At 45.6% G+C, this 14196-nt stretch overlaps 1 protein-coding gene across 3 annotated transcripts in view; it reads right to left on the bottom strand.

The window, feature by feature from the left end:
* Window positions 1-14196, bottom strand: part of arhgef28a (Rho guanine nucleotide exchange factor (GEF) 28a) — a 99317-nt gene that overhangs the window by 48536 nt on the left and 36585 nt on the right. For 2 of the 3 annotated variants that reach the window (XM_076988260.1, XM_076988261.1), the window contains exon 7: window positions 35-77. In XM_076988260.1, the coding sequence (XP_076844375.1) occupies window positions 35-77 (43 nt within the window). Of the gene's footprint in view, window positions 1-34; window positions 78-2920; window positions 2957-14196 lie in introns of those variants that run through there. The other variant, XM_076988262.1, reaches the window with a different exon arrangement.

The raw sequence follows: 14196 nt of genomic DNA, 5'->3' as shown, positions 1-14196 counted from the left end.
TAGTAGATGGTAAAAGTGAGAGGAGTGTCATTACCTTTTCTCTTGAGGCTGCTCGGTTAAGCTGAATGTTTGTTGCTCTGTTGAAGAGAGAACAGTTTATGACAGTATTTCTCAATGTGTACTTTACAGGTTTGTTCAAAGAGTCACAAATGTAAACATTTTTTAAGGATTTAAGGATTATGTTGAAAACATCCTTAAAAAAACCTCCTTAAAAAATTAGGGACAAGGGCAAGAATTTTCCTTACATTCTAGTAATGGTACTCTTCAAGAAACAATTTTGAAACTGTTGGTATAAATCCTACCTTTAACCAAGTCACCCCTGTTATTTACCTTTTAGACACAATCATTTCCCTTAACTGAGGAATGAGATGTACACTCACCAGCCACTTTATTAGGTACACCTGTTCAACTGCTCATTACGTTGAATCAGCCAATCACATAGCAGCAACTCAATGCATTTAGGCCAAGACAATCTGCTGCAGTTCAAGCTGAGCATCAGAATGGGGAAGAAAGGACGATTGAAGTGATTTTGAACGTGGCATGGTTGTTGGTGCTGGTCTAAGTATTTCATGCAGTATTTGGGGATTTGGGAGACGAAAAAACAAACAAAAAACCAAAGAAAAACAAAGGACGCCAGGGGAAGTAACTTGCTTACTGGCAAACGCCATGAAGAACAAAAAACCCTTTGCAAAAACCAAAACCAAACGGATAGGAAGAAAGACAGCAGGAGGAAAACTTAAGAGAGGCCAGGGAGCGGTGCAGGAGGTAAGTACTCGAAGTGACAGTAAAACAGTCAAAAAATCTTAAACAAGAAAGAGGCAGGGTGGCGAGACACCTTGTAGAGACAATGGAGAGAAGGCCTGGAGGTTGGCAACAAAGAAGGCAGACAACTCAGTGGTGAGGCATTGAGTCTGTCTTCCTTATAACCCCAGGTAGAGTCCTGCACCGGGTCGGTTACCCGTGGGTACCCGCGGGTACGGGCAAATAGATGCTGAAACGGGTGGGTTTTACACATACTGCAATTGTACGGGTGGGTATGCGGGCGGGTAAGTACGGGTGGGTATGCGGGCGGGTAAGTACGGGTGGGTAGCACATGAATAAGTGGTAATTTTTAGTAGGCTTTTATTTGCTACGTAATGAACATAGTGTTACCTTTTGCCTGATTACAGCCTCCCGATCGTGGTCGCGAAGCTCAGGGGGAGCTTACTTATACCATAGCTCCGTTGGCCAGAGCGGGCTGAACTTTACTCTTCACCCTTTCTGGGGTAATACCCAAACTTCGGTTCTTTTCCAGTGGAAACATAAGCAGAGGCTGGTTATAATGCAGTACCGGGCATTTATTGTAGCTTGCTTGGTGGTTACAAAGCTAAATGGGTGGCCGTGCTAGAACAAAGAAAAATGACGAGAGAGAACTTAGTGTGCTGCTCCCGCCACAGCAGATAGGCAACTACTACCACTGTGAACCCAGTCCCGTCGACAGGGGGGGGGGGACAACTGGGTCTGTTGTCCCGGGCCCCAGGGGCCCATCAAAGAGCCCAGCAATTAATTTTTTATTTAAAGTCTATAATTTTAAATAATCTTGAAATCTTTCATAAATATAAAATTCTGTACTCAAAATAAGCTCAATAGCTAGAATATATATGTTTTTTTTTACCTATCTGCATATTTTCCATTAAGTGCATACACCCCCGCCTCCCACTAAAAAATGGCTTGATCTAGCACCGACCGTAGCCAGCTGGTACCCGTCCAACAACGGGAAATACAGTGATGGATAGTTAAAGAAAACAGAAATCTGGAGTGCAGAAAAGAAAGGAAAAACATTTACCTGACGAATTTTAATGTTGCATTGTGTTCCAGGTTTAAAAAGTACTGGAATTTAGGCTAAAGTACTATGCTTGTTGCGTGACAGTGTGCTTGTTGTTTCACAACAAATAGCTGTCTGACTGAACAGTTCTTTTGTATTACGTTAACAAATACAATTCCAGGACGAAACATGAGAGAACGTGAAGACAATAAGATTGGGCGTTTTGAAAATAAACAACCATTAAATAATGTGATGAAAAGCGAATTATTTCGAGTATATGTATAAATATTTAACTTAATTAAGTTTAACGTTCTGGGAAATATTGAAATGGACCTTTAAAGTGACGTACAAGTGCTTTAATTCCATCTTGTAAAGGTGTATGAACCCTGCAAACCTGACTTTGTTCATTGCACTGAAGCACGGCGCGCGCGAAGTTACAAAATTCGAGAGGTGCACAACCTCGCAAATTGACAGCGCTTGAGGTCCTCGCGCATGGGCGGTGCCACTGCGATTACGTCATTTTCGCCGTGCGGACCCTCGCGCCTCTTGTGACGCGTCAAGTATAAACCAGTCAGCTGTCAGAAACAGCTTTGATGTGTGGCTATATTATATACTATATGACCTAACGCAAGGATTGTCTGCTACAGAGAAAATTCAAATGACGTAAGGGGGGGGGGGGGGGGGGGGGGGGGGGGGGGGCACATGAAACTTTCTTGTCCAGGGCCCCAGCAAGACTGTCAATGGGCCTGTGTGAATCTATGCGATTTTATTTAGTTGTTATACTGACATTTGTTCCCTCTCGTTTTGCATTTTCTTGCGTTTTACCAGTGACTACTTTTAGATAGGAATACTGTTGCTGCACAGCAACCATATCTGCTGTGCAGGGTTTTTTTTTGTGTTGTACTGACGTTTTTTCAGAGGCGCATTTAAAAATAAAGAGCTCTATAGGAATACTTTTGATTTGTGTGATTTTTCACGGGCGTGGGTGGGTAACGGGTAGAATATTTTAACGGGTCCGGGCAGGTACGGATGTAACTTTGAAATAGCCACGGGTTCGCGGGTGGGTGGGTGCTGTACTCTGCGGATATGGGTGGGTGCGGGTCTCAAAAAACGGACCTGTGCAGGACTCTGACCCCAGGACAACAGGTGCATGCCATCACCGCTGATTAGCCTGAGGTCTGGCTCGTGGGCTCCTCCTGGTGGCGACTGAAGGACCCTGGGGCCTGCCCTGACAGGGTGCCACTCCTGTCAGCTAAGAACAGGAAAATGAGGCTACAATTCACACAGGCTCACCAAAATTAGACAATAGAAGACTGTAAAAATGTTGCCTGGTCTGTTGAGTCTAGATTTCTGCTGTGACATTTGGAAGAATAGTCAAGAGTAGTCCAAAATCCCCATAAACACACTCCCAAACCTTGTAGACAGCCCTCCCAGAAGAGTTAGGAATACTTTTGGATATATATATATATATATATATATATATATATATATATATATATATATATATATATATTACACACACTTTGTCCAGTTAGTTTAAGACCATTTGATATTTGTCTGATCATTCTTCTTTCGGCAATTCCCATTTAGGGGTTGCCACAGCGGACCAAACTCCTCCATCTGGCCCTGTCCTGAGTGTCCTCCACTGACACACCAGCCACTCTCATATCCTCTACCACTGCATCCATAAACCTCCTCTTAGGTCTACCTCTCCTCCTCTTGCCTGGAGGCCATCCATCCTCAAGACCCTCCTACCAATATACCTCTCCTCCCTTCTCTGTACATGTCCAAACCATCTCAATCTTGCTTCTCTAACTTTATCTCCAAAACATGCTACATGTGCTGATCCTCTAATAAACTAATTTCTGATCCTATCCTTCTTAGTCACTCCAAATGAGAATCTCAACATCTTCATCTCAGACACCTCCAACACCCTCACTTGTCTCTTAGTAGTGAGACCTTCTATGTTGTATGGACTGGAGACAGTGGTACTGACTGTCCTATAGATCTTTCCTTTCATTCTAGCAGACACTCTTCTATCACAGATCACCCCAGACACTTTATGCCATCCACACCACCCTGCCTGCACTCTCTTCTTTACCTCTCTTTCACTTCCTCCATTACTCTGTACCCTCGACCCTAAGTAGGTAAACTCGTCAACCTTCACCAAATCAACTCCTTGTAACTGGACCTGTCCACCGTCTGCCCTCTCATTCACACACATGTACTCTCTTTTACTCCTGCTCACTTTCATTTCCCCGCTCTACAAAGCATATCACCATCATTCCAAGCTCACCTCCACCTGCTCCCTACTCTCACTACAGATCACAATGTCATCAGCAAACATCATAGTCCAAGGGGACTCCTGCCTAACCTCGTCTGTCAGTCTGTCCATGACAATTGCGAACAGGAAGGGACTCAGGGCTGATCCCTGATGTAGTCCTACCCCAACTTTAAACCCATCTGTCATTCCTACCGCACATCTGACTGCTGTCACACTGTTCTCGTACATATCCTGCACTACCCTCACATACGTTTCTACTACTCCTGACTTTCTCATACAATACCACAGCTCCTGTCTCGGTACTCTATCATAAGCTTTCTCCAAGTCAACAAACACACAATGTAACTCCTCCTGTCCTTCCCTATACTTTTCCATTAATACAAGCAAACATAGCATCTGTGGTGCACTTATCTGGCATGAAACCATACTGCTGCTCACAGATCTCTACCTCTCCTCTAAGCCTAGCTTCCACTACTCTTTCCCAGATTTTCAGGCTGTGACTGATCAACTTTATTCCCCAGTAATTACTACAGCTCTGAACGTCACCCTTATTCTTGAAAATCGGCAACATTATGCTTCGTCTCCACTCCTCAGGCATCTTCTGACCTTCCAAGATTCTGTTAAATAACCCAGTCAAAAATTCCACTGCTGTCTCTCCCAAACATTTCCATGCCTCCACTGGAATATCATCCGGTCCAACTGCCTTACCACACTTCATTCTCCGAATTGCAGCCCTTACTTCCTCCTTTCTCACCTGAGGCACTTCCTGATTCACAACCTCTACCTCTTCTAAACTTCTTTCCCTTTCATTATCTTGATTCATTAGTTCCTCAAAATACTCCTTCCACCTTCCCAAGACACTCTCCTCACCAGACAACACATTTTCATCTTTATCCTTCATCATCCTAACCTGCTGCACATTCTGCCCATCACAGTTTCTCTGTCTGGCCAATCTGTACAGATCCCCTTCCTTAGTGTCTTATACGTTACCCTGTGCTCTTCCTTTTTCTTAAAGTAGGTTTTACTACAGCCATCTTTATTCTTTTAGCAAAATCTACCACCATTTGTCCTTCTGTGTATTCCTTTCTTTAACACCATATCTTACTCGCTTTATCTCCACTACACTCTTACTAAACTCATCCTTCAGGATTACCCCTACTCCATTTCTCTTCCTGTCTACACCATGATAGAAGAGTTTGAAGCCACCACCAATGCTCCTGGCCTTGCTCCCCTTCCACTTGGTCTCCTGTACACACAGTATATCTATCTTCCTCCTCTCCATCGCATCAGCTAGCTCTCTCACTTTACCTGTCATAGAGCCCACATTCAACATACCAACTCTAACCTCCACCTTCCTGCTCTGCCTCCTCTCCTTCAGCTTCAGAACCCTCTTCCCCCCTCTCCTCCTCCTCCTTGTCCCAACAGTAGTCCAATTTCTGCTAATGCCCTGTTGAACAACAGCACCAGTGGCGGTCGTTGTTAACCCGGGCCTCAACCGATCCGGTATGGAATCTCTATTTTTGATCCACATCATTTGATTTGGCGCAGTTTATACGCCCTTCCTGACGCAACCCTCCCTATTTATCCGGGCTTGGGACCGGCACTAAAATACACTGGTGTGTACACCCTAGTGGCTAGGTTGATATTTGTCTGATCTGATAGAAAATAACACCCATAACACCCTTATGACACCAATACTATGCTAAGCAGTGGGATGAATTAGTTGACAGTTGACAGTGTTTATTCCTCTTTCATATATATTTCCGTTGTCCAGTTAAGACCACGTGTGTTCACGTGCTTGGAAAAAAAAAAAAACAAAATAGTCCATCATGTCGAAGGGAAAAGCACTCACAGATAAAGAGAAAGGCCAAATAGAAGCATTTCACCCCGAAAAAGTGGAAATGAGAGGAACAGCTCGGCGGATTGGTCACTCACATCAAGTGTGTATTAGCAAAAATCGAAAGAAATCCCGGAAAACAAAGCTTTCCAGACGGGAGAAACGTGAAATTGTTCAACTGAAATGACGCTTCAAATTCCCAAAAATCGGTGAAGCAGATTAAGCAAGAACTAAATTTGAACGTTTGCCGGGAGACTATTCGACAAGTTTTGGTGAAAAGTCCATACATAAAAAGGTTGAAAAAAGCAAAAGCTCCTAATCTCACTCCTTCCCACCATTTGCAGGCACAACTGTCAGTCTTTCTTTTTTCGTTACCTCTTAGCTGACACACTGCTGACGCTGCTTCCTGCTGACGCTGCTGCAGAGCGAATTTTGATTGTCTCTCTAAAGTGTATTAATCTGTTTACTTGCTAATCTTTACCTTTTGCCTTCCTAGATATTTTTTTACAGATAGTACTTCCACTATCAAGACGGGCAGTTGACTATTCCGGCCACTGACAAACTTTCTGCTTCATCAGCTAGCGTAAGTTTGTATAAATCGGCTAGACGCGGTAAGTGTTTTGATTTATTCATGGCTGGTGTGGGTTTGTTTCCTTGTTCGGAGTGTGGCATGTTTAGTCTAGACCCTTTCACCACTGATAGTAATAGTTATAGCATTTGTGAGAGGTGCAAACTAGTAAATTCTCTCGTGGCGAAAGTGGAAAGTTTAGAGCGCCGCGTCCACTCATTATTGAGGGATAGAGAGACAGAGTCAGTAGTAGGTGTGGACACGCCAGGGAGAACTAGCGACTCCGCGACTCCGGCGATAGAGCCCTCACAGCGGGGCGAATGGGTGACGTCTCGGCGGCGTAGTCGGAGAGCGAGGGCTGCAGCTACCGCTAACGCCAGCGCTAGTCCACCAGAGCACCACTCCCCGGTTCACGTGTTCAACAGGTTTGCCCCGCTCAGTGCTACACCCGCTGAGGAGCCTGTCTCACGGACTCTGGTCATAGGAGACTCTATAGTCCGACACGTGAAAGTAGCTGTACCTGTGGGGGCTCCAGCGGTTACAGTCAGCTGTTTACCGGGAGCCAGAGCGCAGGACATTAGTGGCAACCTTAGACTGTTAGAATCAACCTTAGAATCTGCCCATAGGAGATTCTCTAAGATAGTTATACATGTAGGGGCCAACGATATACGTCTGCGGCAGTCAGAGGTGACTAAGGCTAATGTTAAAGAGGTGGTTAAATTAGCCCAGACGATGTCCGATGCCGTAATCTGCTCTGGCCCCATCCCAATGCGGCGTGGCGATGAGCAATACAGCAGGCTCACATCGCTAAACCGCTGGATGTCCAAGTGGTGCTCCGAAAATCAAGTGGGCTTTATTAATAATTGGGAAGAGTTCGAGATGCAAGCCTGGTCTTTTGGGCAGGGATGGTGTCCACCCCACCCGAGATGGCGCCGCCCTGTTATCCTGCAGCATAGCCCATAGCCTGTTAGTTAGTGGGCAGAGTAGTACTAGGAGCTGCTGACTAACCAGGGTCGCGACCAGGCCGCAGACTAACGGGCTAAACCAGTCTGCAAGCTGCTTAGAGGCGTCACCAAGTTCCCATAGGATTGAGACTGTGTTTGTGCCCCGGGTTAAACTAAATCATAAGAAAATAGTCCGTCCTAAGTTTTTAACTAATATTCAGACTTCACATCCAATTATTATTACCTATATGACCGATCTGAAAATTGGATTAATCAATATTCGATCGCTCAACTCAAAAGCAGTTTTTGTGAATGAATTTATAACTGACCAGAAAATTTATATTCTCTGTCTAACTGAAACGTGGATTCAATCTGGTGATTATTTAACTCTAAACTGTCACGGTACGGCGGCCCCCTACTGGTCGCCCCCGTCTACAGCAGCAGCTTGTCATGTGGGTGTGGCGTTGTGTTCGTCCCTCAGGTGGGCGGAGCCCGCGATCCGTCTCACCTGAGGGTCGTTTGTTCGTCTATATATGTCTTGTCTTTGTACCAGTTGACTGCTGGTTATTATATCCTTAATTTGGATCTATTGCACGGGTTTTAGGTTTGCACACTTTATATTAAACCATCCTTTTTCCCTGAGACTTGACGTGATCGCTTCCATTTATTTTCGCTCACCCTGCCCGTCACAGAATAACCAGCCACCTTCGGAAGCCGCCAGTCTCCTTTGCTTTCTCCTTCGTTCGTGGTCATGTCTCGTGGTAAGTGTTTGTCTGCGTGGTGTTTTGTTTGAAGAGCTCTGCCGTGCTTTTGTGTTGTGTTTTGTGTGTGTGTGGCACGGCGAGGACCAGGGCAGTCTGCCCTGAGACAGCTCTTCATGTCCGTTGTTTGTCTGTCTGAAGAGTTTCGCCGTGCGTTTGTTTTGTGTGTTGCACGGCGAGGACCAGGGCGTCTTCCCTGTTATACTCTTCATGTTTTGTGTGGGTGAAGTGTACGTGTGAATGGGCGTGTGGACCAGTGTGCGTGCTCGTGGTGTTTATATGTTTAGTGTTTCGTGTGTGACGCGGGTGCCGCTCGTCACTGTCGCCTCGCTCCCCTGTCGTCTTGTGTTTTGTGTGGGGGAGCGACTGCGAACCTGAGCGGCACGTCACAAAATTAAACCGAGTGCGCATGTAAGAGTCCCGTTCGTTCATTGTTTGTACACTGTTTTTTGTTTGTCTAGTCTTTGCGTGTGTGTTGTTCTCGCGTGCCCGTGATATGTTTAATGTAATTCCACACATGCTCCTCCCCCTTGAGTGTGTGTGTGTGGGGGTGGACCAGTGATGGTCCCGTGCTACGGGGAGTGGCACGGAGGGCATCGCTCCTAAGGGAGGCCCTGACCAGGGATTCGAGGGTGTTCTCCGGAGCCGGTAGGGGCCCCTCTCCTGATGCATCAGGTGAGTTGTTTGGTGTCCCCTCCTGCTGAGATGGAGACCCCTCCCCCCCGGATGCGGGGTGCCAAGATGGTCAGGGTAAGTGCGCGTCTGTTTTGTGTTGGTGTGTGTGGGGGTGTGTGTGTGTACTTTTTGTGTTTTATGTGCAGGTGCTTCTCCCTGGCGGTGGATCGTGGCAGTCCTGGACCTTGTGGGGGTCTCCAGCTGGCAGGAGCCCCCTTATGTTGTGGGGTGACCGGAGCCCGGTCGGAAAGAGCCCCTCCCTAGAGGGCTGGGGCCCCCGGATGTTTGGGGACGATAGGGCTCTGGTCCGAAGAGCTCCTGCTGAAGATGGAGATCCTCCCTCCTGCTCGGGGTGACCAGGAGGCCCTTGGGGGCTGTTCCCCAGCCCGCGAAAAGGGTGCTCTGGGCCTCGGTCTCTGGCGCTCCTGGGTTTGGTGGAGGAGTCCACCTCGTAAAGTCAGGCTCCGGCTGGGGCTGACTCCCCAGGAGGCTGGGGTGGCCCCTAGCAGAAGGCAGGGGCCAGCTCCGGGAGGAGGTAGGTCCAGGAGGTGACTTAGCCACGCCCCAGGGAGGTAACCTGCACACATACACCCCGGACGGACACGGAGCCGTGGCCCGCCGTCCTCGCACCTGTGGGGCTATGCGGCTTAAGGCCGGTTAGGGCGTGAGGGCCCTGTGACCGACCGGGGCGTGGTTTTGTCTTGTTGACGGCCCAGTCGGTCCAGGGTCCCGCCCAGGTAGGTGAGCTAACCTGTTTGTGTTTTGTGTTTCAGCTCCGGGACTACAGGGGGTGTGTCCCTTGTCCCTGCCTGCCTGCCCCTTTGTTTTGTGTGCTGCTGCTGTAGGCCGCACAGCCGGTGGAGGGGAGTGCGGCTTGGAGGGGGGATCTGTCACGGTACGGCGGCCCCCTACTGGTCGCCCCCGTCTACAGCAGCAGCTTGTCATGTGGGTGTGGCGTTGTGTTCGTCCCTCAGGTGGGCAGAGCCCGCGATCCGTCTCACCTGAGGGTCCACTGACAATGGCTTTTACTTCTATATTGAACTCTGTCGGCATTATACAAAACGTAGCAGGACCTACACATTATTGAAATCATACCCTAGATCTAATCTTAACGCTGGGTATCGATGTAGATAATATAAATATATTTCCGCAAACCGTAGCAATCTAATCACTATTTAGTCCAATTCGATCTTCACCTTAACATAAATACCCGCCCGTCTCCACGGCAGTGTATAAAGCGCTCGATAAATTCATCAACAGCAACAGTTTATTGAAACCCTCCCTGATTTAACTGCTTTAGCTCATTCGCCATCCGATCCAGGAGAGTTAGATAGTCTAACCGACTGCTTAGAGAATACCTGCAGATCAACACTAGATATAATAGCTCCACTCAAATATAAAAAGGCTAGATCCAAAAAGCTCGCCCCGTGGTACACTGACCAAACTAGAAACTTAAAACAAATAGCACGCAAATTAGAGCGGAAATGGCGATCCACTAAGGTTTCTACTGTGCCTGGAAGGATAGCATTATTGAGTACAAACGGGCTCTCACCAAAGCACGCTCAACGTACTTAGCCTCACTGATAGAGAAAAATAATACTATTTCTAAACTTACAAAAAATCAAGCAAACACAGAACCTCAGATTCTACTAAACCTCACTAGTAATGTATTTATAGATTTCTTTGATAATAAAATTGAGAATATTAGACAAAATATAAAACCTTTTATTGGCAATAAAACTGGTATGTCATCTGGTTGCTTGATATTGATTTAAATTACATACCGGGTGTCACGTATGGCCTCGCCCCCTCCCTTGGCTGTCACTCCGGGTTCCCTTGTGTCTGTGTCCCGTGCCTGTTCATCCCGCCCCGCTCGTTTGTCTCGTGATTCCCTTGTTAATTACCACGACCCCGTGTCATTGTCTTCACCTGCTCGAAGTTTAGTTCCTATGTATATAAGCCCCTGAGTCTCCCTTGTCCTTTGTTGGGTATTTTGATTCATTGTATGTTTGTTCATGCTGTTGGTTCGTTACCTGATCCCGTGCTTTTGTGTTTCGTTCATTTAATTCTAGTTCTCTGTGTCTCCCTGCCTGATTGTAGTTCCCTGTGTTTAACATGCCTGTCTTCGCCTGTTATTCGGACTGCCCTCCCGTTATCGACCCGGACTGGCTTAGTGACGACGATTATGGAATGTCCTGCAATAAATCTCGCTCCTCTAAGCGTTTGTGTCCGTCTCCTCGCTCCGTGGCGCAAGCCACGTTACACCGGGAGAAAAACTTGATGCTTTTCATCTACTCCCATAATCAGAATTAGAGAAAATAATTTCTTCCTTAAATTGTACTACCTGCACACTAGACTCAGTTCCCTCAAAGTTATTAAAAGAGGTATTACCAGCTGTAACTGAACCTCTTCTAACTATAGTTAACTCATCCATTACAATAGGTCACATGCCCAAATCATGTAAATTAGCAGTTATTAAACCTCTGATCAAGAAACCAAATCTTGATCCGACTGTCCTATTTAATTACAGACCCATTTCGAACACATCATTTATATCTAAGATCATAGAAAACGCTGTTGCCCAGCAATTATGCCTACATCTGCATAGGAATCACATATTTGAAAAGTTCCAATCTGGTTTTGGGCCCCATCACAGTACTGAAACAGCATTAGTCAAGGTAACAAATTATCTCCTCCTTGCTTCAGATCAAGCCTATGTATCACTGTTAGTGCTTCTCGATCTTAGTGCAGCTTTTGACACAATTGATCATAGGATCTTGCTAAAGCGGTTAGAATGCTGAATTGGAGTCTCAGGCACAGCCCTTTCATGGTTTTATTCTTACTTGACAAATCGCCATCAGTTTGTAGAGCTCAATAATATTCCATCTAAACGTACAATAGTTAAATATGGGGTCCCGCAAGGCTCCATCTTAGGACCACTATTATTTACATTATATATGCTACCATTGGCAGTGATGGCTAAGTTACCTTGAGAAAGTAATCCGATTACTGATTACTGATTACTCCTTTTAAAAGTAACTTAGTTATGTTACATATTACTTGATTTTAAAAGTAACTACGTTAGATTACAAGTTACTTTAGTAGTTACATTCAGCAGCAAAATAAATTTTTCCAATACTCACTTTATTGGAAGTGCATTTTTAACAGTAACAATGTATTGAAGCAGGTTCGGTAACCGAGGCAGAAACTGCTTAATCCAAAAATCCAGAGGAGGGAAACTTTATTGATAACGCAACCCTGGCGCGCGCAGGCTCCGCCCCCCCAGTGTCACCTAAAGGGCAAGACTCGCCGTGAGGAGTAGGAGTCGCTACAGTATCTCCTGACATTACGTTTGTGTAGCTGCGCGGTATTTGTAAATTTATTTGTTAACGTAATACAAGCGAACTGGGGTGGGTTTCCCGAAACGTTCGTAGCGCCAAATACTTCGTAACCTCGTATGAAATGTACGAGGTTAAGAAGTACTTAGCGCTACGAACGTTTCGGGAAACCCACCACAGTTCAGTCAGACAGCTTGTGAAACGAAATACCATTACAATTTCAAGCATTTTAAAGTAGGCGACGTTAGTCAAAATTCCAGCACTTTTCAAACGTGGAACACAAAGCAACATTAAAATTGGTCAGGTAAATGTTCCTTCCCCTGTTTTTGAGGGGTGTTTCTTTACACTACCACATATCGTTACGGGAGGACACTGCACAGAATGACTTGTAAAACGTGCTCGCGCTCTCACAGGGTCGCGCGCAGCGTGCGGAGTCGAGCGCTACAGTCAGACGCAAAAGTAGAACTGAGCCAAGAAGAAAGCAAAAATATATATTTTACAAGGGAAAATATAAATAGTAACGCACAGTTATTTGGATAAGTAACTTTAATCTGATTACTGGACTGGAAATAGTAGCGCGTTATATTACTCGTTACCGAAAAAAGTGGTAAGATTAGAATAACGCGTTACTGACATCACTGACCATTGGGCACAGTTATAAACAAACATGGTGTCAATTTTCACTGCTATGCAGATGACACTCAACTTTACATATCAGCCAAACCTGATGACAAACTCAGTTTAGGAAAAATTGAGGCCTGTGTAAGAGATATTAAATGCTGGATGTCTCTAAACTTCCTCCAACTAAATGAGGACAAAACAGAAGTTCTCCTTGTGGGCCCTAAGGCCGCAAGACAAAAAATTCCAGATCTAATGCTTAATCTTGCAGACTACCCCATTACACCTGGCACAGTAGCCAAAAACCTAGGCGTCATACTCGATTCTGACCTATCATTTGATAAATACATAGATAATACTACTAGGATAGCTTTTCTACATCTCCGCAACATTGCCAAATTAAGAAATGCATTATCACAGGATGATGCAGAAAAATTGGTGCATGCCTTTGTTAGCTCTAGATTAGACACCTGCAATGCACTACTGTCAGGATGTTCAAATAGGAATCTACATAAACTTCAAATAGTTCAAAATGCCGCAGCCAGAGTTCTGACCAGAACTAGAAAATTTCAGCATATTAGACCAGTCCTATCAGCCCTGCATTGGCTCCCAGTTAAATTCCGTATTGATTAAAAAATTATATTATTAACATATAAAGCACTGCACGGGCTTGCTCCTGAATACCTCCAGGAACTAATTTCCTACTATGAACCCCCATGTCAACTAAGATCACAGGGTGCTTGTCTTTTATTAGTTCCACAAATTAATAAGGTAACAGCAGGGGGAAGAGCCTTTTCTTATAAGGCCCCCCAGCTCTGGAACAACCTCCCAAAATGCGTACAGGACTGTGACAGTCACAATCTTTAAGTCTAGGTCGAAAACCTACCTATTTGGTTTAGCGTTTGATAATTAACATCCCCCCTTAGATAAAGGTACAGATCCAGGGGTTCATAGACGAAGAGTTTTATGGTAGACTGGGGCGCTGGTGCTGTCGTCCTGTCACTGCTCGTGGTCACTCAAGTTTGTTGACAGGGCAGTGGATGGATGCCATTGTCTCAGAATGCCCCCAAGCCTATGTTACCTTCTGGTTCTGCCTTTTTTAGCTAGGCTGTAATAGTTTAACTTAATGCCGGAGTTGCTGCCACACTCCAGAAATGTGTTTAATTTCATCTGTCCTGTATATGTCCTCATACAGAGCTAATTTTCCCTGTTTTATTTTTTCCACATGGCTGCCCGCCTGCTCGAGGAAAAATGAGATGAGGAGAGACAAGCGATCCATCCAGTGCCAGTCTTGGTTCCTCTCAAGGTTTCTTCCTCATGCAAAAAACTAGGGAGTTTTTCCTTGCCACTGTCGCCCTTGGCTTGCT

Source organism: Brachyhypopomus gauderio, unplaced genomic scaffold (assembly GCF_052324685.1).
Source record: "Brachyhypopomus gauderio isolate BG-103 unplaced genomic scaffold, BGAUD_0.2 sc61, whole genome shotgun sequence".
In the NCBI taxonomy this organism is placed as follows: domain Eukaryota; kingdom Metazoa; phylum Chordata; class Actinopteri; order Gymnotiformes; family Hypopomidae; genus Brachyhypopomus; species Brachyhypopomus gauderio.
This window is presented reverse-complemented; position numbering and strand designations above follow the sequence as displayed.